The sequence below is a fragment of the Castanea sativa genome, chromosome 2 (genome assembly GCF_040712315.1).
Source record: "Castanea sativa cultivar Marrone di Chiusa Pesio chromosome 2, ASM4071231v1".
Lineage (NCBI taxonomy): Eukaryota > Viridiplantae > Streptophyta > Magnoliopsida > Fagales > Fagaceae > Castanea > Castanea sativa.
In genome coordinates this window covers 30121699-30148418 of record NC_134014.1, presented here as the reverse complement: position 1 = coordinate 30148418, position 26720 = coordinate 30121699, and the positions used below count along the sequence as shown (strand labels likewise).

General features: G+C 32.2%; 1 protein-coding gene across 1 annotated transcript; it reads left to right on the top strand.

The window, feature by feature from the left end:
- The first annotated feature begins 15701 nt into the window (after positions 1-15701).
- LOC142623441 (uncharacterized) lies at positions 15702-16741 on the top strand. Its single transcript, XM_075796858.1, has one exon. The coding sequence runs from the start codon at positions 15771-15773 to the stop codon at positions 16464-16466; it is 696 nt and encodes a 231-aa protein (XP_075652973.1). The 5' UTR covers positions 15702-15770; the 3' UTR covers positions 16467-16741.
- The last annotated feature ends 9979 nt before the right edge of the window (positions 16742-26720 follow it).

Here is a 26720-nt window from a genome sequence, read left to right as displayed (position 1 = left end):
TCTTTGAACACATATCCAAACACCAAAACCCAAATTGGAATACCTACAGGAAAAACAAACCAAAACCCCCAATTTTCTCAAATCCAAGAAAAATCATCAAATCCCAAAACCCAAAAGTACCAAATCAAACCAAAATACAGTAAACCCAAACAAAATAAGTAGGGAGCTTCGGCCATAAACAAAAAATAAAGGAGAGAAAGTAAACCACAAACCCAAGAATCCAAGTAAAAAAAGGGGGTTAGAAGCTAGACCTTGTAGCCTTGACCCAATCTCCAGTAGAAGCCTTAACCCTATCTCTTCAATTTTTTTTTTTTTTTTTTTTTTTTTTTTTTTTTGAGGGAGGAAGCTCTTTGAGCTCATTCATGGAGGGTGCAAATTGAGAGAAGGTGAGATGGGAGAAAGAGTAAGACTTAGACTGAGGAGCTATTGGATTTTAAGAACTCAAGCACTTATTAGTTCTTGGCTTCTATTGTTTTATTGTAAAACAAAAAGATAACTGTGTATTGGTTTGAATATTGATAATCCAAAAAACTAATTGATCTGGTTTGTTTGTTCTTATGTTTGAATTTGTTCTTGTGTGTTCATGTTCAAGATGTATTTAGATCTCAATTCAAGTGTGCTTTGGTTTTTAATTTTGTTAAAATTGATAAATTTAATTTTAAAAAAATTAAAATCTGATGTGGATTTTTTTTTTATTAGCCACATCATTGTCTAATTTGCTAGCTGTGTTCTCCATGTGCCACATAAGTAATTTTTGTTAGTGAGATAATGATAGAGAAATGATAACACTTTTTCAATTTTGGGGACAAAAAAAAAAAAAAAAGTAATGACCAAAATGGAAATAGGATGAAAATGTAGGAATGAAAGAGGCATATACACCTTAAATAATCAATATATTCCTAAATCATCAAAATGACCCAAATACTCGTGAAATGATCAATATTCCTAGAACCCTAAAAATAACCAAAATATCCTCGAAACTTTCACAATTACCAAAGTACTCTCAAAAACACCAAAATAAACAAAATATCACTAAAAATTCCAAAATGGCTGAAATTTATAAAACCATCAAAATACTTGAAACCACCAAAATTACCCTTGAAATCATTTTGCTTATTTTGGAGATCCAAATGAAGTTTGGTCAATTAAAAAATATTACTTTTTTTTTTGGTCATTTTAGAGGTTTTAAATTATTTAGATCTTTTTGGAAATTCTGAACGTATTTTGATCATTTTAGAAATTCTGAAGGTAATTTGGTCATGAATTATTTTCATATAAAAAATGAAAAAAAACAAATTTTACGTTTGAAAAATATTTTTCAGACCATTTCAAGAACACAACCAAACATTAATAACTAAAATATTTTTCCAAAAAATGATTTCAGCACTGTCAAAACATTTTAGGTCGGGGAAAAAAAATGGATCCTTAAGAAACAGAAGCAAAATCAAGGAATGCAAAGTCAGTTCTATTTTTGTGATTGATGAACATGGTCTTTTAATGCCTGAAATCGGATTATTTAATAGTCCAACCCACAACTTCAATTAGACCTTTTGCCAAACTTTTGAGTCCAATCCTTCATCAGCCATTCTGTCATGATTGTCATCTACCCTAAAATGGAAGTAACAACTATTTAATGCCTTTCACTTCAGAAAACTGATAAAACAGTTGCGTAGAGCTTACTACTCGTTGCGAGGGAGAAAAGAAAAAGTCAGAAAGAAAAGATGACACCAAAGGGTCAGATAAAGAAGATTTAGGCTGCCAAACGTTCATGCATTATAGTAATGAAAATAAGCTTTGTTCTCCTTTTCATACCGAATTTATGGGGAGTTTCTTGTGAAGACCCATATCTTTCTGTTTCATTCTACTATAAGAAATTTTTATAAAGAACCTATTTTTATTCATTTGCATTTCTAATAATATGCTTCTATATTAAGTAAAATATTATGAGTCTATGACCATACTTTTTATATTACTTTTCAAGGCCATTTAATTAGTGAATCTCATTGGAGGTTTCACACTTCTACTACGAAATGCTAGATTTTGAAATGCTCTCAAGAGAAGAGATTTTGAGAATGCCATCATTGCTGACACATATAATCAGACAAAGTCTAATTTGAAGAGTTTCTCTTCAAACTAAACTTTTGAAAATATGGTTATATTTTTTAAAATTTAACGGTTAAATTGCATGCATATGCTTTGTGTTCTTAACATGCATATCAAATTTCGTTCAAATTAAATGTTAATTAATATTTGATCCATAAATGTATTTTTATGCATAATTTAGACTGTAAATACTTGAAATTTAAATATTTGATTAACGATAAAACTATTAATTTTTTTATCTTTTTAAAATTTTTCAAAATGAAATTGGGGGAGAAACTTTATCCCATATAATATACTTCATTTATTCATTAATGAGTTTTGCACACACCATCCCATGTACGTACTTTTCAATTTGTTGGATGCTTTATCTTTTGCTCTCACCATAGCAACAACGATTATGGGTACTTTTTGATAAACGATTATGGGTACTTTAATTGTTGGATGCTTATTACTTTGTATCTTTTGCTGTCACCCTAGTCCGTAGCAAAGGTTATGGATTTATTAGTTGTTGATCTATAAATGGTCTCATCGTTTGTCAATTTCATGATATAAAGTGGCATCAATATTTACGGTACTATAAATTTGTGGTAGGGTTTTCTGAATTCGGATATACTTGGATTTTGATTGATTGATGTGTTTTTGGAGTGAGCATTAGTTGGATCGGAAACATTTGGGCCATTGTCACATATAGACTTGACAAAATCCTAAATTGGAGAAAGTGGAGAAATTACCTCAAATTTGAATTCGACTTGGTTTTTTTTTCGGATGAATATTTAATTGGTATTCGACTTGGTTCTTTCTATACAGTTTCCACATGTGATAATAATTGGTACTGATTATTAAATAAGTAAATTTTTTTTTTTTATGAGATGGTATTTCTTATTCATTACGAAATAGGAGTATAATTTTGGTCTTATATTTAGACAATTCTGTAAAAGTTTTGATGACTCAATCAAGTGTGTGAGTTGAGTGCTTGTTTATTATTAGAAGGAAAAAAAATATTATTTAGTCCATATATTTGATAGAAGTTAATTTGACCTCTATTATTAAATCACAATTTTTCTTGTACTTTCTAGATAATCAAACACAAAAACACAAATTAAATTTACTTATCTCTAACTCCAGTGAGCAGATATATATCAACTCAAGAAAAAAAAAAAAAAAACCTAGATTTAGACCCAGAATTGCAACAAATCGAAAATAAAATAGACTAAATTTACTATTACTTTTTGATAAACGATTATGGGTACCTTTATTGCTGGATGCTTATTACTTTGTATCTTTTGCTGTCACCCTAGCCCATAGCAAAGGTTATGGATTTATTAGTTGTTGATCTATAAATGGTCTCATCGTTTGTCAATTTCATGATATAAAGTGGCATCAATATTTATGGTACTATAAATTTGTGGTAGGGTTTTCTGAATTCGGATATACTTGGATTTTGATTGATTGATGTGTTTTTTGGAGTGAGCATAAGTTGGATCGGAAACATTTGGGCCATTGTCACATATAGACTTGACAAAATCCTAAATTAGAGAAAGTGGAGAAATTGCCTCAAATTTGTATTCGACTTGGTTTTTTTTTTTTTTTTTTGGATGAATATTTCATTGGTATTCGACTTGGTTCTTTATATACAGTTTCCACATGTGATAATAATTGGTACCGATTATTAAATAAGTATTTTTTTTTTTTTTGATGAGATGGTATTTCTTATTCACTACGAAATAGGAGTATAATTTTAGTCTTATATTTAGACAATTCTGTAAAAGTTTTGATGACTCAATCAAGTGTGTGAGTTGAGTGCTTGTTTATTATTAGAAGGAAAAAAAAAAATTATTTCATCCATATATTTGATAGCAGTTAATTTGATCTCTATTATTAAATTACAATTTTTTTTGCACTTTCTAGATAATCAAACACAAAAACACAAATTAAATTTACTTATCTCTAACTCCCGTAAGCAAATATATCAACTCAAGAAAAACAAAAAAGAAAAACCTAGATTTAGACCTAGAATTGCAGCAAATCGAAAATAAAATAAACTAAATTGACTATAAGTTGAAAAGCATAGATCAATTTGACTATTACCAAATTGTAGGGGCAAAAAGTTGAAAATTAGATCAAATTGACTGCTACCATAATATAGGGATCAAAATGGTATTTTTGGCTTAATTGTTTGAATTAAAGAATATTATAAAGTGTAAGAAGGTTTTGAGTTTATATTGGCTTTGCCAATATTTTTCTACTGGCCAAGAGACATGCAATAAGAATTTGAGATTTTTTGTTGTTGTAGGTAGTCCACCCGTCCCACACTACCACACATGAGATAATTCAATGAGAAATAAAGGTGGTCCCAAAATGTTGGCTAAGAATTTTGAACTCAAGGCTTCATAGATCTCATATGGCTCTTAGAATCATTAGATCTACCCGTTGAAATTTATTCAAACTCGTATACATTCCCAAATAGGTGATATTTTTTGTATTTTTCCCAAATTTTCGTGATATGTAGTTTTGGACTTAAACTTAAGAGACAATTGATTTTATAATGGATTTTTTTTTAAGCTAGTCACGTGACTTTTCTCATCAACTTGAAAGGTTTTCCACATAAGTCTTTGGTTTTTTTTTTTTTTTTTTTTTTGGTATTCAATTTGCTTTGTGGTTGAATTATGATGTTGGCTTAGAAATTTTTAGAAAAAATTAATTTCTTTAAATAATATTGGGTTTTTCAAAATTTACACTTGACTAGTTGCAGCTCAATACGAATTAGGTTTCTTTATATATTTGGATAGAAAAATGGTCAAAAGATCTAAAATATGGTATGATTAACTTACCGTTAAAAGCTCGTAGTTCAATTAGTTGGCACATCTTAATTTTTTCAATAAAGATACCTTGGGTTCAAATATCCCACCCCTAATGTTCCTCATTTAAATGATACTAGGATTTGGTTCATCATGGATGATGATTTATTGGTATAAAATATTTGGAGAGAAAAAAAAAAGACCCGAAAAAATAAATTTTTTTATTCAATTTTTTGCTAAATTAAAAAAGAGTCGTGGTATATTCTTGCTGAATCTGCAGAATACAAATGGGGCGGCTTTAAACCCAAGAATGGTAAAAATATGTATTTTATGCAACTTTCGGTTAATTGGCACTGGAGCTCAATTTTCCTTTCTCAAAGTAGTTATTTTCTTGTTTCTACTTTCTTAAACCTTCAAAGAGCATATTTGCATTCACCAGGAGTTCTAAAATAAATGCTATTTTGACATATCAAAAAATTATTTTTATGATTTTAATAATTTTATCTATTTTAACACACTATTTTACAATAAATTTTCCATCATATATTCTATTCTTTTACCACTTTTTTATTTATTTATCCCAAAGTTCAGTAAACTGAGTAAAGAGATAAAAGGGAAAAAAAAAGTTTGAATAATAATTAATTAATCCCAAATTCCAAACGGTCAAGAAGAGAGAAAATTCTGATTAAAAAAAAAAAACCCAAATATTTATACAAACATCTTTCCATTCAATGCTATTATAAGAATCTTACTGTTGCAACTTGCAAATGCTATAACTGACGCACCTCATAAAAGTGATTTTTTTTTTTTTGTGTTAAATGCTAAAAATTTAGGGGGTGTTTGGTACATGCACTTAAAAACATGTATTTTGTTATTTGAAAACATGTGTGAAAATACATATGGGTGAAAAAGATGTAGAAATACGTGTAATGTTGTTTAAAAACTGAAAACATGTGTTTGAGTTGCCATACCAAACTGGGCCTTAGCATTTAGCACACTTGATGCTAGTAAGCAGTAGGTAGAGATGACTGAAAACACCAAAAGGAAATTACTATAACTATAGTAATCATCAAAGTGTTAGGAAATAATGCACCACTCAAGCCTATAGTTACGGGGTTTAGGCTATGGTTGAAAATAAGACCTAAAAAAACGCGGCTATAGGCCAAATCAGGCTATATTCATGTTTTTCTGAGCTATAGCCGCATTTTAAAAATGCAGCTATAGAACCTTTTTTTTGTAGTGATGTATGAAATTTTCGAACTATAATCTTAGTTTGTTAGCTAGGTGGATGATGAAATTGTCAGTAGGTACACGTCTTTAAGCTATACTAATATAATGCAATATTTTGTAGTAATCACGCAAAAAAAAAAAAAAAATCAACCAATATCTTTTCGTTCTTTGTCAAGAAGGAAATTTATGCTACCCATTGACACAAACTTACTTTTCCTGCTTTGCAGATGTCTGAATAATAATAATATATATATATATATATATATATTACTTTCCAAGCTGGACAATGCAAAGTAAGCATCATAACTTGCACGACTATTTTGGAAGAAGCAAAATATGCGACCCTAATAACTAGGGTTGTCAAAATCGGGACCCTACGTAAAATCGTGGGAGGTAGAGGTAGGCGGGATCGTGGATCATAGGATTGGATCGTGGATCGTAAGATCCTACATTATTTAAGAAAAAAACAAAAAAATATACATTGGTATGTTATATAATCACATAAATTATACATTCATTGATATAATTATCATACATCACTACATCCATTTGTAAGCATCATTTAAAGAGGCCAAAAACCTCAAAATGTGACACTCTATTGGGATATTTTTTATTTGGGTCCACCTGACACTCTTTCTACATTAGAGTGAAAAAACTTAGTCTATTGAGATTTTATTTTTCATTTGGGTCCAACTGAGCTTTTGGTCAAGTTAAAGAAGATTATAAGAAATCAAGATTGTGATCGTCAAAATCATACGATCTTACTGATCCTGAATGATCACTAAGATCCTTGAAAGATCCGGATCGTTTTGAGTAGGTAGAATCGTAAAATTGTAAAATCATAAGATCTAGATCGGGATTTTGACAACCATGCTAATAACAACTATCACCTTGTTTTTTTGGGTGCTCTAATGACCTAATGAAAGGTGTATATATAGATTAACATTAGAATAATAATCCTAAAGTTACTTGCATTACAAGTAAGATTATGATTACTTTATTAGCATTAGATTGAAAAGTTTACAATCAACTAACAAAATTGTGACAACTCATAAAATAATATCATTATATTTTGATTCACAAAACTAATTAATTTCCAACTAAACACTAAATTGATTATAATTGAAATACTACGGTATAATTAAGTACTCCAAATTGAGTAGAAAAACTTGAAAAGAATTTACCATGCTACAAAATCCCAAAAAATCAAATCAAATTTGTCCAATGGTTCTACGCCAAAAAGCTTATGCACATCCTTTGATTGAATTAGAATCTCAATGCTTTCACAAAAACAAAGAAGAAAACACATCAACCATGTGCTCTTTCCTATGCCTAAAGAAACGACGTCCGGTTCCAATAAATAAGCTTTCTTGGGTGCCATTTTCAGACCCAACAAGATTGACATTCACTTTTGTTTCTCTTTTTCTAAAATCGGAAACTTGAAATTCCTTACTCTAAGCAAGCCACCATTGTTCAAACTCTAAGCAGGGGTGGAGTTGAATTCGGGGTACCCTTCTAATTATCTTTTGTATGGGGGGTGTGAAGATGAATTAATGCTTGAATGTCAGATCTGATCCAATTTCTTCATGTGAAAATGTTCTTCCTCATTTACTAACTATTGACAAAACGGACTCTCTTTGTGATAAAGGCATAACCCCATCCTTTTCAATGTACATACAATTATTAGGACCATTTTTGGTACGTTTGTCTTGTTTTCTCTCACATTCTGGTCGTGGGAATTGAACCGAAGTGTTCGGAAATAATGCACCACTTGATCTTTTCAGTTAAAAGTTCTAACTTTTCTGCCTAGATGCCTTGGTGAGTTATTTTCTTTTCGAAGAGGACAAATTGCTCAAATGAGATAAGATGGATTGGAAAACTATTCAAAATAAATCACACCTTTTGGGTCCATATTTTATTTGGTCTTTATCAGGTACTATCATGCATTTGTTCTTACAATTTTTTTTTTCTTTGATTATAATTAATGTCTATACATATATTTATTTATATATTTTTAAGAATTCTGTAAGATCTAGTTTACAATGGCTCGTTGACGAATCTAAGGATGGCCATAGGTAGGGTATACTTATACCTAACCAATTAATTTATCTATGTATACCCGATTATCTTACCCAATTAGTACTCATACCCAATTATTACCTGGTTTGTTTACCCATTGATATCCATACCTTACACAAACCTGATTCCTATAAAATCACCAAATATGTTCAAAAAATACTAAAATTATCAAAATATCCTCAAAATCTCTAAAATAAGCAAAATACCCATGAAACATCTAAAATGACCAAAATACCCCTGATATCTCTAAAATAACCAATTATACTCAAAAACCATTAAAATGACCAAAATATTCCTAAATCTCTCAAATGAGCAAAATATCCATGAAACCTCATATATGATCAAAATACCATCGAAATCACCAAATATGCTCAAAAATCACTAAAAATTACCGAAATACCTCCGAAACCTAAAAAATGACCAAAGTACCCACGAAACCTATAAAATGTCCAAAATACCCCCAAAACCTAAAATTTGATTGAAATACCCTTGAAACATAAAGTTACCAAAATACTCCCTAACCCTAAAAAATGACCGAAATACCTCATAAACCTAAAAATTGATCGAAATATACTCGAAACTTAAAAATTACCAAAATACCTCTTAAACCTAGAAAATGACTTAAATACCCCCGAAACCTTAAAAATGACTTAAATACTCTCTAAAACCAATAAAATGACTAAAATATCCCCGAAACCTATGAAATGACAAATTTGCCCCTAAAACCTATATGATGATAAAAATACACCCTAAACCTATGATCAAATACCCTAAAACCCATAAAATGACTAAAATACCCCTAAACATTTAAATTGACCAAAATACACCCAAAACCTCTAAAATGAACAAAAATAACCCCAAACCTCTAAAATTACCAAAAATACCCCCCGAAACCTACATATAAAAAAAAGCCATAAACCTCTAAAATGGAAAAAATACCCCCTCAAAATATCTAAAATTACCAAAATACCCTTGAAGCCTTTAAAGTGACCAAAATACCCCTAAACTATAAGATGACCATAAAGCACTTGAACCTTTTAAATTACCAAAATAGAGGTTTGGGATATTTTGGATGTTTTGAGGGTATTTTCGCCAAATTAAAGGTTCTAAGAATATTTTAGTCATTTTGTAGGTTTTGAGGTAATTTTGGTAATTTTTTAGGTTTCAATGTTATTTTGGTCATTTTATAGATTCTAAGGGTATTTCGGTCATTTTATAGGTTACGGGGGAATTTTTTAGGTTTTAGGAGTATTTGTAATTTTCATATTTTAGGGCTATTTTAGTAATTTTCTAGATTTCAGAGGTATTTTGGTAATTTTAAGGTTTGGGAGTATTTTGGTTTTTTTTTTTTTTTTTTGGGTTTTAGGGTATTTGGCCATTTTTAGGTTATGGGAGTATATCGGTTATTTTTTAAGCTTTGGGGGTATTTCAGTCATTTTTTAGGTTTCGAGGCTATTTTGTTCATTTTTAGATTTAGGGTGTATTTTTATCATCTTATAGGTTTTAGGGGCATTATTGTCATTTTATAGGTTTCAAGGGTATTTTGGCCATTTTCAGGTTTCGGGGATATTTCAGTCATTTTTTTAGGTTTCGAGGATATTTCGGTCAGTTTTTAGGTTTCCAGAATATTTTGTTCATTTTTTAGATTTCTGGGGCATTTTGGTCATTTTTTTAGATTTAGGGGGCATTTTGGCAATTTTTAGTTTTTGGGGTTATTTTGGTTATTATTAAGGTTTTAGGGGTATTTTGGTCATTTTTAGGTTTAGGGTGCATTTTAGCAACTTTAGAGGATTTTAGGAGTATTTTGGTCATTTTCAAGTTCTAGGGGCAATTTGGCAATTTTGATTGTTGGGTTGGTTGGAGTTTATCCATAATAATTTGGTTGAGTTGGATTTAGGTTAGATTTAATTAGGTAAATGGGTAATATCCAACCCTACGAAAAAAAATTTGGGTAATATCCAAACCCTACCCAATTAGCTTCCACCCATTAAGAACTAGGTATTACTCAGAATATTTGGATTAGATAAGATTGGATATCCTTACCCGATAGGTATGGCCATCCCTGGATGAATCAACTGAATTTCTTGACTGAGTAGATTCCTTAGTAAGCCACTTTTTTGGGTTTCAATGCAACAACCATTGCTGCAAAGTGTGCTAGTAGATTAGATTTTCATACCCCCTATATAATTACATTGATTATATGGTGGATGGTCCTAGCTAGTCCATAACTATAAGCCCTTGCTGAAATATGCAAACAGTACATGTACATTAACATGTGGTACAATAAATGACTTCTTGCATTTCCCTGTGATACTTTCCTGACCATCAATTAATTTAGGGGATGTGCATTGTTCATGAACTCACACAATTGAATCAATTTTTTAAACCCACATTTTTAAAAGGTTTCGTTCCAAGAATATATGTATGTAAGCATATATCATTTATGGCTGTAGGCCATTCCTCGAAAGCCTGTGGTTTTCATGACTCAATTGGAAAGTTTTGTTGCAGAGACTAGCCAATAATGTCGATTAGAAGTACCACCATGGTAATTACGCTTGCCTGTGATCCAAATTAGACATAAAACGTGCATAATAAAAACACGCGCGCGCACCAGACCTGGCACACTCATGCATGGACATATGGTTCCATACATGCAATTAATATATCCATGCATGACTGTAATGTTACATCATGGGTTTTTGGGAATACACAAGTAGTGAAACCCTAAAATGATTGCTTTGTGCATGCGCAAGTGGAGAACAAGAAGAATTATGACATAGATACAAAGAGACTAGGTGTATTGCACATGAAAACAAAAGATGACCTAAGAGACTTGGCCCACCTTCTGATGCAGATTGGATGGTGTGATGCAATTTGATGTTTCCAAGTTTTTACTTTCTGAATGGTAGGTGTAAATGTATCATGACGAACCGGTTCCTCAAAGAAGAAAAAAAAAAAGTATCATGATGAACAAAGCTACATTCTGAATCAGAAAGATAAAAACAGAACTTAGAACTTGTGGGTTTTCATTTAATTTGGGTAATGAATTATTTACTGTTATATACCATGGAGTTCGTCCTCTCTCTTTCTCTCCAAAGAGTTTATTTTAATAATTTGATAATTACAACAATAAGGAAGAGAGCATTTAAATCTTGGATGTTTTCGTTAAAAACGTCAGTTAAGTAATAAGTTTTTTGACAAGGAAAATAAAAATCAAAGAGGGAAGAAGAGGATCATTGTGTGATAGCAAAAGTGCTTATACCACTATTGTGCAATAGAACCCAAGTATTTGAACAAACAATAACAAAGGCAAATAAGTTAATAATCATACATATAGAGAATATGGGTTAAGTTCAAGTTACACTTGATGTAAATTTAAGCAATGTTATACCACTCAAAATTTTTTAATTAGGTGTGAATTTTGACAAATCTATTATTAGATTACATTATCTTCGTATATTCTTCGTGCTTGCAAAATTTTAAGGTGATCAAATATTAATAGTCATGCCATCTATTTATTTTTTAAATTCAAGTTTTTGTAAATTAAAATAATGCATAAAAAATGAGTTTATGGATCGAAAGGTAAATTACATCCAATTAGCATGCATGTTAAGAACGCATAGAACATGTAATTCAACGATTGAATTTTCAAAATATGAATTTAATAACAAGTTATTGGGTGATGTAATATTACTTAGAATTACACCTGTAACTTGAACCCGACCCTCTACACACACATATTTAAATCATATTCCTTGGTGAACAAGGGTATTAGTTACTGTTTTTTTTTTTTTTTAAACAATGAATAGATTTTCTTTTTACATAGAAAAAACTCTAAAAAAGAAATTGAGTCAACTTTTCTTTCACTCCAAGAAGAGCCAAATAGGAATTTAAGACTATTTCAATAAATCTCCACCTTTACAGATTCCATCAATATTCCTTCTTAGTTGTGACAAATCCACCTTAATCCAAGTATGCTTTTCTCAAGCAAGATAATCATCGTTTGCATAGCCAACCTCATGGGTGCTGATATTGATCAATAACAAACTTGTATAAAACCTAATACCATTTGTTGTGCAATATTAGAATCCCTGATACCATTTGTTGTGCAATAGCACTCAAGGATTAGTTTGAAGAAATAATAGTAAAGGCTTAAAGAAATCAACAAGCACACATATACACTTGAATTTACTTGGTTCAACAAATAGCCTATGTGGAGAGAGAGAGAGAGAGAGTCCACTACCTAATAAGGATTACAATTCTCAACCTCTCTTACATAGCTCTCATCATGGATTTTCAACACCAAAAGAAATATCAAATTGCTCTTCTTCTAAGAGTCTTCTCTTATTCTTATATGAATGATCTTTTTACCCCACCAAACCCTTTATATACTAATATAAGCTTTCAAATTTTATTCCTTGGGAGACAAAGAATATTAATCACTTTTTTGATAATGAATACAATACTTCTTTAAAAATGAATAGACTTCCATTCCAAACAAAAAACACAAAAAAAAAAGTAATTTATTTTTGAAAAAAGAAAGTAATTGAGTCAACTTTCCTTACACATCAAGAAAAGCTAAATAGAAATAATTTTTTTTTTTTAAAGGAATGAAATGGAATGGATAATTCATTAAAAAAAAAAGGATCAAATGTAAAAAAGCATAGTGTATTTTCTCTATTATGCTTGGAAGTTTATAAAAGAGCAAATGAAAATGAAAGAAATATATGGTTTTTACTATTATACCATTCACTTTTACACCCTTAAAATAAAGATAAAAATGGGATTTCACCTCTACTTCATTATAAGAATGACTGAATGAGTGTTCCATTCACTTTTGAGAGGAATCCTTAGGAAATAATGGAATGAAATGAGCATTCCCTAAAACTTATTCTACTCCTTTCTATCAAACTTTCAAACAAAAGAATAGATGAAATATTATTAAAAAAATAAAAAACTTTTTCAATCCACTCCATCCCATTTTTTCCTCCTCTTGGGTAAGTCATGCATTAACAAACAATTGACTAATTAAACCAATCCAAAAAGGGAAAACTAATCCAATCAATAATAAAGTGGGGGTAGTGCATATATATTACTATGGAAAATGACTTTCAAATCATTCAATCCTCATGGAAAGACTCAACCAATTATTCACACTTCCAGACAAAAGAGAAACTATATTCCGTTCCAGTTGTACTTATTACTCCTTTCATATCCTCTGCTATTTAACCTTATTCTCTTCAGCTTCAGTTATTGAACTGCTTAATTCAGTCTAGGTGTTAATCCAAAAGACACCAACTTTTATATCTCAGATATGCAGTAATTAAAAGTTAGTATTAATACTAATTATTAATGATCGTGAAGAATTCTTCGTATTTAGCTAGTCTTGTATTTTTTTTTTTTTATTACAGCTAAAAGTTTCTCTCTCTCGTAATAATAATCTTACATCATGTTTAATGTGACTACAATTAGAGGTTTTGCAGCGTAAACTCTATGCAATCAATTAACTAAAGGTTCCTTCCAGAAGCTCAAGTTTAGCTTTTTTGTTTAATCTATGCCAGTTTAATGCACTTTAATCCAGAACTCAAATCAAGTGCCTTTGGTAATTATGTAAATTCAGCTTCTTCTTTTTTCAAAGATCTGTAGATTAAAGTACACAATACTCCCTCGATTAATTATATGATGGTGCACTAGTTTCTAATTACAGAAGGTCGAGAGTGACTTATCAAGCAACTTGCATATTGATATTTCTTTTATTATGCATGATTTATCCAAATCCACCTTGTATAATTAATGATTTCTAATTGACTTGACTTTGCTTTCCTATGCCTTGTTCTACAATAACACGGATCATTAAGTTTAACATGACAACATCATGATAAGATGCTGTATTAAATTACATGCCACAAAAAAAAATGTATTAATTTGTTTACAGTAATTGATGGATTCAAATTCCAAAAATCTTCCTAGTAAATCAAACCCCTATTTTTATCCTTCAATTAAAGCTATAGGCATTATAAGTGAGTTTCCTATCATTAAAGGTTTGTATTAAGAATAAGTATTAAATCATATATGTTTGCACTAGTGATAGATGAGTTCACTAGATCAATTTTGGAGTATTGTATAATTGTAGATACCTATTAAGTTAAAGAAATTTTTACAATATTGTTCTAAGACCAACTATGCTCTATGTTGAATGCTGAGTAATTAAGAAGAAACATGTTCATAATAAATGACTATAATGGAAATGAGAATGTTAAAATTGATAAGCAGAAATGTAAGAAGAAATGTGATTTGAAATGAGAAAATTTTCTAAAAGATAAGCATGGCTCTCAATATATTGATGAAGATGATGGAGAGTTGGTACATGATATGATATATGGTTATATACATAGGAGGGCGGTTAATGCCATAGGGAGAAAGAGTGTTTAAGTCGAAGGAAAAAAAAAATAGAGGAAGACCTAAGATAAAATTAGTAGTAGTTAAAAAGAAGACATGTTAATTAAGAAGGCAACATAAAATATGATTTTAGATAGAATAGAATAATGAAAAAGAATTTATATATTTGACTTTGATTAGATTGATAAGGATTCATAACGGACCACAAAATTTTGGTACTAAAATTTGTTATTGTTGAAATCTCCATGCCTAAAAATGATTCTCATAGTGATTTTCATCATCTCAAACCTAGGAGAGTAGGGTTTTCAACATTTTATTTCTCCTCCTTAAAGGGTGAGTGGAAAGTAGGAGGGGGTGCTTAGATGATTTAAAATTTAAGAGCAATAACATCAAGAAGTGAGTTAATATAATATTAAGTAGTTCTTTCTAATTAAAGGAGATCTCTTAGGTTGAATTTAGGGAAAAATGGATTTCGTGAAGAAGTAGATAATCCTATTGCAAAGCTTCTCTTCTTTTGCATATAGATCATAATTTTTTTTTTAAATAATCATTACACGTTGATGGAGATAAATATGCTAAATTGTCTCCAATACAAAGTGGTAATTTTAAAGAAGCCAACCAACATTCACTGTCTCCCAAGAAACACCATGGAATCCAACATTGAATGAAAAAGCAGCAAAGTAATCATATCAAGGTCTAAGAAGATATACAAAGTTTTCAAACCATATAAAAAATAATAATTAATGGGTAAACTCTACGAATGTGAAACATCTACAAAGCTTAGCTAGGTACAATTCTTGACCCCAGACTTTTTTGGAGTACTTTGCCAGACAACAAAGAAAATCTTAACCCTTAATTTGATCCTGCCAGCTGGTGGGGTCCACCCCAATATCTGGTTTCTTTTCAATCTTTTTTTTTTTTCTTTTCTTTTGCTTAAACCTTTCTGCATCATACATTCAACACTTTCATTAACAAGCTGCCCCAAACCTCTCTCTCTCTCTCTCTCTCTCGTTAAGCTTCTTTAAAAGTACAAAGATACCTAAGAGGTTTTTCCTTCACCACCCACCAAACCCTTCATCTTATGGTTATTTTACAGACACACGGTTTCTCTTATGTGTCATAACTTATATAATTAGTCAGAACCAAGAACCCTCTCTCGCCATGGACAACATAAACCACCATAATAAGCTCATAGACAACAGTTGGAATCTTGACCTTGATATAGAAGAACCCATCCTCCAACATCACCAAATTTCCTTTGATTCTTTTTGGCCAAACCACTCTCTTCAAACCCATCAACTCCCATCCTCATCATCATCCAACCATATTATTCCCACTACAAATAATGTATTTTCTGACCCCATTGGGAGCCAAATGGAAGTAGAACTAGAAGAAGAAGAAGAGCCTGAAGAAGAGCTCGGAGCCATGAAGGAAATGATGTACAAGATTGCAGCTATGCAGCCAGTGGACATTGATCCAGCTACAATCCGAAAGCCAAAAAGGCGAAACGTTCGGATTAGTGATGACCCTCAGAGCGTTGCCGCGCGTCACAGAAGGGAAAGGATAAGCGAGAAAATTCGAATCCTTCAAAGACTTGTCCCAGGCGGTACTAAAATGGACACCGCTTCTATGTTAGATGAAGCAATTCGCTATGTCAAGTTCTTGAAGAAACAAATCCGTTTGTTACAATCAACTCAGAATCCACAATGCATGGAAGCTCCTATGGGAAACTTAGTCCATGGAGTTTGGCCATTTACACCCAATAAACCTCATGGCTCCACTTCCATGGACCCTCAAGCTGGAACTACAGGATTCACCTATATAAACAATGGGAGCAACCAGCTGGGAGAAACCTAGCTGCTAGCTTGGCATTAAGAGGTAATTAGCTAGTGATTAGTGGCTAATGATTGTGTTCTAATTGTAATAAGGAAGTGTGCATATGGTGATTTTGTGTAAAAACAGAAAGTGATATATAATTTTAGGGTCATGTGGAGAACAAAAGTTGTTAGGATATTGTTGACTAAAGGCTGTGGAATAATCATAACAGTTAGCTAGACTTACGTACAACCATTTATATAATATAGAATAAGGCCTATGGAGTGTGAAAGTTGGCCGGAAAGTTTGTTTGGCCGACTCTCTTCCGGGAATAAAACAGTGACGTTAGATACAATTGAATATGATTATACCCTTCTCTCTCTCTCTCTCTCTCTCTCTCTCTCTCTCTCTCTATATATATATATATATATATATATATATGCGTGTTTATCATATGACAAATATTGACTAGCTAGTCTATTGATGATTTATAATTGTCTTAAAATTTTGAGATTAAGGTTAAATTGTTGTTGTTTTGAAAAGTTTATGAAGATGGACACACACTATATGTATGTATTTTAAGTGTATGTTTATGCATATAATCTTGATTAGTCTCTAGTTAATTTATAATTGTCTTAAAATTTTGGAATTGAGACTTAATTTTTGTTGTCCTGAAAAGCATACAAATATGAATATATCTGTTGCTCTGTGTGTGTGTCATATGCAAATAGGTCGGCAATAATGAATGTGCACATGCGTTTGGCATGTGTGTATGAGATGGATATAGGAAAGGGGGATTGCAATTAAAATTATTGCAGATCGAAATGATTGTTTTGGTCTAGTGAAAGATAACCCTAAAAGTTTTAAAAGTGAAAACCCTAAGGTTCACATGCTACTGAACCTTAAAAAAAATTTCTTTCTTTATGCAAGATTACGCAGTTTAAGGTTGCAAAGCTCTTGTGTGCAGCATACAACCTTTTGTGCTAGATTGAGCGCCCTAGTCTTGTAGATGGTACCCCTATGGAGAATTGAGGCGAGCAGCAGCGTAGGAAATTGATTGCTGATAGTCTCAAGACTGTCTTGAGTACTCAAGTTTTCTCTAGTACGCCTATATATCTATAATGATATTGAGGTTGAAATAGCTACAAAGATTTTTAACTTTCATGAAGGTTAACTGAGAATAATGAAACTAAGCATAGATGCATATATAATATGATTGATACAAAAGAAGTTTTCATTCAAAAGGGCCCTAGTTACCCTGATCAGATACAGATTTCATTTTTTAGGTGATGTGTTCCCATTAGTCAAAATTATTTTCTTTTTATTCTGGATGAGTACAAGAAGTTATTTCATGATTCAAAGTATGAGTTTGCACTACATTGACTGATTGGCTAACAGTTTCGAAGACCTTCATCAAATAAGTAGCTATTTGCTGGTCATGAACTTTAAAATCATGTTAATCCACTATATATGGTAGTTTGAAGGTGTTGCTAGAGGGGTGTTATATGTATTGTATATGTGATATATGAGGTTTTATATGTAACGAGGTTAAGTTGGCCATATTCAAATGCATTATAAATGCATATTGAAAATTCACTACTGTTTGCTATAGCCCAAGGATTAACATTCAAGAAAATCTTATAATTGTGAGGGCATTGCCCAGGCATATGTTGAGTCTCCAACTAGACGTAAATGGTTAATCTAGTTCATAGAAGCAGGCAGGTACCAAAAAAAAAAAACTATAGTTGTGGATATATATATATATATCATTTTTAGGTATATATATCATGGATATGTGAGATTTATCCTCACAGTGATGCATCCTAGCTAGCTACTTCTATGCCTTCGAGACTTCGCTTCTTGATTAATTTGAGAAAATCCGTATATTATATTATATATAAACTCTAGAAAACTAGAGAGTATAATTCTTCTTCTTTTACCCTCACATTAGTAACTGACTTAGCCAGGATTTTCCAGATTACTTGTATTGACTAAAATAGAAAGTAAGACATTTAAAAAAATTAAAAAAATAATAATAAAAGTCTAAAGATGGAAACATGACCCATTAATTTGTAGTACAAACTTTTCTTAAAATTCTTTATATTTTCCCTCGATTATATAGAAAGTGATGAAGCACAATTTCATCTTGTCAGTATGATGGACGACCAGGAGCTCGTCAGTACGATAGACGACCTGGAGATCATGTACCAAAGAAAGCACTAAGCAAATAATGATAGCGGTTTGGGGTTGCCAAGGACCCTCCGATGCTTAAGTTTAGCTTAAACTCTTTAGAAATTTGTAATCTGTAGAGTGATTTGTGTGCGTGTACAACATGCCTCATTTACTTGTCTCTCCTGGCTTTATATAACCTTTGTGTGAATAAATGCTCAATCTACTGGCCTCTCTAACGTTATACCACAACTAGAGGATTTATGGCCTAATAATGATCATTTATCCTCAGCCCTTTGAAATCTATAACGACCATTAAATGCGCATAATTGAACGACAGTAACGGTTTTATGCTCATTTATCATTTGGACATTAAATGCTTTTTGGAACTAATGCGTTTACGCTCGTTCATACTTTTACTCATCATTAACATGGACGGTTTGCAATATAGACGAGTGTTTTATTGCTATCCATCAGTTATGGTTGAGCTGGAGGCTTAAATGCTCATTTAATAGCCATCCTCATTCAATGTTTTGTAACGGCTGTGTAATGGTCAGTTTGAGATGGTTGTAATAGCTGTGAGTTGATGGCTAGAAAGGTTGTACGTCCGTTACACTTGTGCCATTTAAATGAGGAATTTATATCTGAACATTAATGTGTGCTTACGATCGTCCTTAGTAATGACATTCATCCTTAGTAATGACGATCATCTTTAGTAATGATAGTCATCCTTAGTAATGACAGTCGTCCTTAGTAATGACGGTCACTTTATGGACGATCATTTTACACTACTCGTCAGTTGCCCCCTTTATTCATTTGTCATCCTTTGTTTGGACGAGCATAGGATTATGAAAGGTTTTTGGCAGTTCAATCTCCCTTTTGCGTCCCGAGATTCTTGTCCCATCACATTTAATGCGAGGCGACTTTCTCGTCAAGTGATTGACACGTGCCTTCACTTCATTGGTTGCACGTGCAAAGTTTTCTTGAGCTTCCCTCGTGCCTTGATTTTTGTTTTCCCTTTTAGAAAAACTTCTCGTTGGTTTTTAACCATGCGAATTTAATCATATGACTTACTCTCACTTTGAGAATTTGATCGTCATTATGATCATGCTCGTCGATTTTTAACCATGCCAATTTAATCGTATGACCTACTCTCGCTTTGAGAATTTAATCGTTATTATGATTGTACTAGTCGGCTTTTAACCATGCGAATTTAATCATATGACTTACTCTTGCTATGAGAATTTGATCATCATTATGATCATGCTCGTTGGTTTTAACCATGCGAATTTAATTATATGACTTACTCGTGCTTTGAAAATTTGATCATCATTATGATTGTACTTGTCAGTTTTCAACCATGCGAATTTAATCATATGACTTACTCTCGCTTTGAGAATTTGATCGTCATTATGATCATGCTCGTTGATTTTTAATCATGCGAATTTAATTATATGACTTACTCTCGCTTTGAGAATTTGATCATCATTATGATTATACTCGTCCAAATTAAACCTTATATGACAATTTTACTCCTATCGAGATTTTTATCGTCTACTTGGTTTTACTCATTGGACTTTTCAGTGACGAGCTTTCTTCTTGAGATTTTTTTTTCTTTTGTATGGTAAATAATACTTTCAAATCTTTCAAGAGAACGACATTTATTCATGTGGGGAAAAATGCCCCCTTATTCGTTCCTGCTTTGAAAATAGTTTGATGAAAGAAAATTGAAAACATCATCTAACTAGCGATAATACCTCTTGAAGTGCTCTACATTCCATGGACAAGGTAACTGTTTGCCGTTGAGTATTTCGAGGTAACAAGTTCCTCTTCTGAAATACTTGTCCATCTTGTATGAGCCTACGTATTTTTGTTGGCATTCTTTTGACTGGGGGAACGATCCTTCTTCTCCTTCTTTTTGTGTTGGAGCTCGTCGATTTCTTCCATCCTTCGCTTGCCATCTACTCCATTCACCGTTAATGCATCCTTTTCGCTCATGTACTTCTGGGCTTTGAACAAGAGGTCTGTCATTGTAGTTGGCATCTTCCTTAGAGAAAAGACGAGGTTAGGATTGTTCAACCCTGCTCGGAAGGTCGTCATTATCACCTAATCGTTTGCCTCATCAGTTTCTAACACTGCTTTGTTCAAGCGTTTTACATACTCTCTCAAGGTTTCCCCTTCCTATTGCTTCACAGTTAGCAGGTACGAGGTGGGCCTCTTATGGCATTGACCCCCAATGAAATGGCATACAAAAGAGTCACTTAGTTGCTCAAAGTTCGTGATATATGTCGTGGGTAACTTGCTAAACCACACCCTTGCTGCTCCTTTAAGGGTTGTTGGGAATGATCTGCAAATTACCTCGTCTGGGGTCTGCTAGAGATTTAACATTGTCTTGAATGCTCCTATGTGATCTAGGGGATCCTTAGTGCCATCATAAACCTCCAGCTGTGGGAGATGAAATTTGGGAGGCAAGGGGCACTCTAAAACGCTGGCAGTGAAGGGTGAGTCTGTCCTCTTGATCATGCCATCAAGATTTATCATTGTCTTTTCCTTCATGGCATTCTTGACTTCGTCTAACTCCTTCCTCACATTTTTCATCATCTGAACGTTGCCAGGAGTCGACAATGTGATACGCTTAGAAGTTTGTCTTCTACTATTTCCTGGACTATGGGCCTCGTCATCATTGTCATTGCGATTGCGCCATGACTGTGACTTATTTGTTCCCTTTGAACGCACTCTCCCCTTCAAGACTTCATTTTATTTCTTCAATTCTTGCACATTGGCTGTTAGTGCTTGAATTTGTTAAGCCATCACTACCGGGTTTGGCGGCGTAGTTGTGGACCTTGTGGTAGAGTCCATCGATTCTAAGGAACTTAGTCAATAAAGAATTCAATGGCTTATTGATTGATAGTTTGTCATCTCCACAGACGGCGCCAAACTGATGAAGCACAATTTCACCTCGTCAGTATGATGGACGACTTGGAGCTCGTTAGTATGTACCTCATCAGTACAATGGACGACTTGGAGTTCATCAGTATGTACCTCGTCAATACAATGGATGACCTGAAGATCCTATACCAAAGAAAGCACTAAGCAAATGATGACACCGGTTTATGGCCTGCCAAGGACCCTCCGATACTTAAGTTAGCTTAAACTCTTTAGAAATCTGTAATCTATAGAGTAATTTGTATGTGTGTACAACATGCCCCACTTACTTGTCTCTCCTAGTTTTATATAGCCTTTGTATGAGTAAATGCTCAATCTACTAGCCTCTCTAACGTTGTACCACAGCTGAAGGATTTATATCCTAATAATGACCATTTATCCTCAACCATTTAACGTCTGTAACGGTCATTAAATGTACATAATTGGATGGCAGTTACGGCTCTATGCTCATTTATCATTTGGACATTAAATGCTGTCTGGAACTAATGCGTTTACGCTCGTCCATACTTTTACTCGTCATTAACATTGACGGTTTGCAATATGGATGAGCGTTTTATCGCTATCCATCAGTTATGGTTGAGCTGGAGGATTAAATGCTCATTTGATAGCCATTCTCATTCAATGTTCTGTAATGGCTGTGTAATGGTCAGCTTGAGATGGTTAAGCTGTGAGTTGGTGGCTAGAAAGGTTGTACGTCCGTTACACTTGTGTCATTTAAGTAAGAAATTTATATCTGAGTATTAATATGTGCTTACGGTTGTCTTTAGTAATGACGGTCGTCTTTAGTAATGACGGTTAGAAAGAACTTGATCCAAACTACTTATATCATTGTAGCTTTTTTGACAATGGATAGCTTAGAAGAGCATGAAGAAAACAAGACAGAGCATATAGGTTGTAGATCTCACCTTTTCATGCCCACCCATTAGATTTAGATGCCACACGTTAGGGAAACAAAATTTTTATTAGTAAATTACAATTTTGCCCCTTAAAAGTTTGGGGTTGATTTTATTATATGGTCCTTAAAGTTTAATTTTTTTTTTTGGTACATCAAATTTTAGAACAAGCTGTACTCAATCATGTACTTTCTTTTATTGCTAATTAATAAAATTGTAGTCTTCTCATCAAAAAAATAAAAAATAAAAAATTTAATTCCGTTTTCAAAAGGATTTTTCTGTTCATCTACATTAGTGAGCTTGCTGTTAAGTACCAAATAAGCTCCTAGACATCTAGACATATCACCTATTTATCGCCTAGTTGGCCTAAATTGCCAATCATCCAACTAATTGACATTTTTATTTTTGAGGGAAGACATAAATAAATATATATATTGGCCTTGATCTAATCGGTAATCACTGCATACCAGTGTGGCCGATACCGTACCAGTACCGGCCAGTGCACCGATACTGGTACACTTCTATATTGTACCGGAAAAAATACCGGCCGTACCGGCCACGTACCGGCCATACCGGCCAATTTCGGGCAATACCGGCCAGTACCGAGCGTACCGGCCGGTACAAAAAAAAATTTTTTTTTTTTTTTTTTTTAAGTTTTGTAATTTTTGAATTTTTGTAAAGGCATAATGGTAACTTATTTATATTAACTTCTTAGTATTATTTGTTTTCTTAGTATGCAATGAACAACTAAGCTTTCTATTTTTTATATTGTGTTTTTTTTTTTTCTTTTATTTGATACTAAAGTCTAAAACTATAAATAATTTGTTAGAATTGAGGTAATGTTTTATAATAAACTTTTATATTTACTATAATATAAGTGAAATATTATATGTTTATAAACATGGTTCTAGAGATTTTGGCGTGTGTGTGTGTGTGTGTGTGTGTGTGTGTGTGTGTGTGTATATATATATATAAAATAGCAGTAAACCCGAAACGGTACACCGGTATTGACCGGTATCCGAAATATATCATACCGGTGGCCGAACCGGTACAGCCTCCGGTACGGTATTGACTTCCTTGCTGCATACTCATACCCACACTCAAAAACCCCACCCATAATCTTCATCACCAAGATTATATATATATACATCCAAAATAATTCAAGGTTAATCCATATTAATTCATCTTAGAACCAAACAGAATCTATCTTACACTGGTTCCTAGCTAATTAAACACCCTAAAATCCAAAAAAACAGCCTCTCTCACTCCCTCCCATGGCCAATATCCATTGTTCTTAAATGTCAAAAAGCAATTTCTATTGGAGAAAAATTAATAAATAAATAAAACCCAAATAGTTATTTTAAAATTTTAAGAATATTACAAACCTAGCTCTCAACAATAATATTCCTTTCCTTATTATTATTATTATTATTATTATTTTCTCAATCTCTCACTTTCCCATTGTCACTTCTCTCTCTTCTCTCTTGCTCACCTCTCCACTTTTCCATCTCGACATTACTTTTAAAGAGTGCCACCATGAGGTGGTGGGGGCATTACATTGACAGAGCCCATATAGATCGAGGTGGTGACGTAGTCAAGCATCCGTGTTTGATGGCAGTTCTTGGGTTGAATCAAATATAGTTTGATGGCAGTGCTTAAGGCTTGGCCATCGACAATGAATCCATTTTAGGTAGATTCTTGATTAGTGGCAATTTGGGCTATCAAGTGAGATATATATGGTTTAGAGAAAGTTTTGGCTACATGTTAATGGCTTTGGGTTGGATTGAGTGTCTTGGGTTAATGGAACATACATGTGTGTGTGTGTGTGTGTGTCTGGTAGAGCTCGACTCTTGCAAACTTTGAACTTATGTTTCTTCCCTTTCGGTGTCCTCCTTTGGTCCAAAGAAAAGGAATCTTTGAGATTGGGTATCGATTTAAATGCATAATATTCACAGGCATGATTAGGGCTATAAATAAATCAAGTTAAACAGTTGTGGCTTAACTTGATAAAAAGCTGGTTAATATGTTTATTCATAAATAAGTTTAGCTTAAGCCTTAGTTTTAAGCTTGTTTAATAAAGAAGTCAAGCCCAAGTAAAAAAAAAAAAAAAAAAACATAAACAAGCTTGTGAAAAATAGAGCTTGATAAAAAAATTTAAAAAAAAAGAAGGTAAGCCTATATAGACTCATTTACGGACTTCGAAAGTAAACTCATGTCTTACAAAGCATTTAATCAATTGGTAATTAAGACCAATCATCTAAATCAAAATAGACTTGATAATGTACTTGTATTGGATCTCAAACTTAAGAGCTTAATATTAAAACTTGTGCTGTGTATCCAAAAGTTAGACAATTTTGGATATACATCTATGTCATTTTCTTTAATATTTTATTTAATAATTATGCTTGTAGCTTTAGACTTTTAGCACCTAGTACCATGGATTGATTGGAATAGTAAAAATTTACAAAATTGTTATACAATGTAAAAAAAAAAAAAATTTAAAATAGAAAAATAATTATTATATATTGTCATTTTCTTTATAAATATATTTTTGCTTGTTCATGATTTAGTTATGATATGAATATGCTTAATGGAAATAGAATAAAATTATATGAAATAGTTTATATATGATTTTTTTTTTTTTTAAGGAAAAGTTTATATATGATTCTAATATACTATAGTAGAAAAATGTTTATATTATATTAAGCTATTTTCAAATGAATGCATATTTGTAGTGTCGATTTTTTTTAATAATTAATGTATTATATACGTACTATCAAGGGATTCTAGCCTTTTACCCCTATTTTTAAAAATATTTAGCAATATGCCCCTGTTTTCAAACTATTTAAGTTTGCGCCCCTGTTTCGAAACTCGATTTTATTAAAATCGAGTTTCAATCAAAAAACTCAATTGATAGAAATTCGAGTATGGGGTGATCAAACTTTAAAAAAAAAAAAAATGCATGGAACTTGAGTTCATGGAGCTCGAGTTCCATACCTATAGCTGCATTTTATAAGACCTATAGCAGCGTTTTATATGGAACTCGAGCTCCATGAACTCGAGTTCCATGCAAATTTTTTTTTTTAAGTTTGATCACCCCAAATCTATAGCTACGTTTTATAAGACTTATAGCGGCGTTTTATATGGAACTCGAGCTCCATAAACTTGAGTTCCATGCAAATTTTTTTTTTTTTTTTAAGTTTGATCGTGCATAACTCAATTTTAAACAAATCGAGTTTCAAAACAGAGGTACAAATCTAAATAGTTTGGAAATAGGGGCATATTGCCAAATATTTTTAAAAATAGAGGTAAAAGGCTAAAATCCCTCGTACTATCATGTACCGTTATTTTTCAGTTTTTGTATATTTTTGCCGAATTTATGAAACATATATCTGCCCATATACTTACCATATTGTACAAGAGAAATGATATGTCCACAACATTTTGAAAATTGTACAATACCATATTTTACTTTGTTTTTAGACATTGAAAATTGTATCTTCAACCCGAAATGAAATTATGACGCTAGAGAGTAGAGATTGGTCGTGGACTCGTGGGACTAGGGAGAGAGGACCATTCTTTTGGGCTTCTTTCCCTTCGTCATTTATTTTGGTTTAACGGAAGGAATATACTGTGAATAAGTTTGAGACTTGAGTATAATTTTCCATAATTTTAACTCCTTAATTGAAGAGAAATGTGAGGATCCATTCCTTTTATACAAAATAATTAATTAATTAGTAACTTTACCATCAAAATATTGTTATCATCTTTCTCAAAAAAAAAAAAAAAGTTATCATAGCATTAAAAAATAATAATAATTGTCATAGCTAGAGGTGACCCAGGGTGAGCGCATGATTAAGTTGTACTTCAAGCCATATTACCCTTATCATCGGCATTATTATTAATCATAATCATTATTCTTAAACAGACTTCAAAAAAAAAAATTCTTGAAAGTTTAAAAGCATATAACTATAGCTGACAATGCCTAATCATCTTTTATATTGGTTAAAGTAACATGTTCTTCCTTCTTCTCCTACCTCTAAAATTTGGTCCAGCATTTAATTGTATCCCACAACGGACACGTTACTATAAATTTTCATTAATAGGACAAAACAATTAAGTTGAAATAATGCATGTATGCAACTTCCTAATTTTATTTATTTATTTATTTATTTTCTATTTCTTTTTGGTTAGAGCACTTGCAGCAGTGGAGCTAAATAGCTATATAGCTATTTTAGCTCTACCAAAACACCAAAAAGAAGCATGCAGCAGTGGAGCTAAATCTATT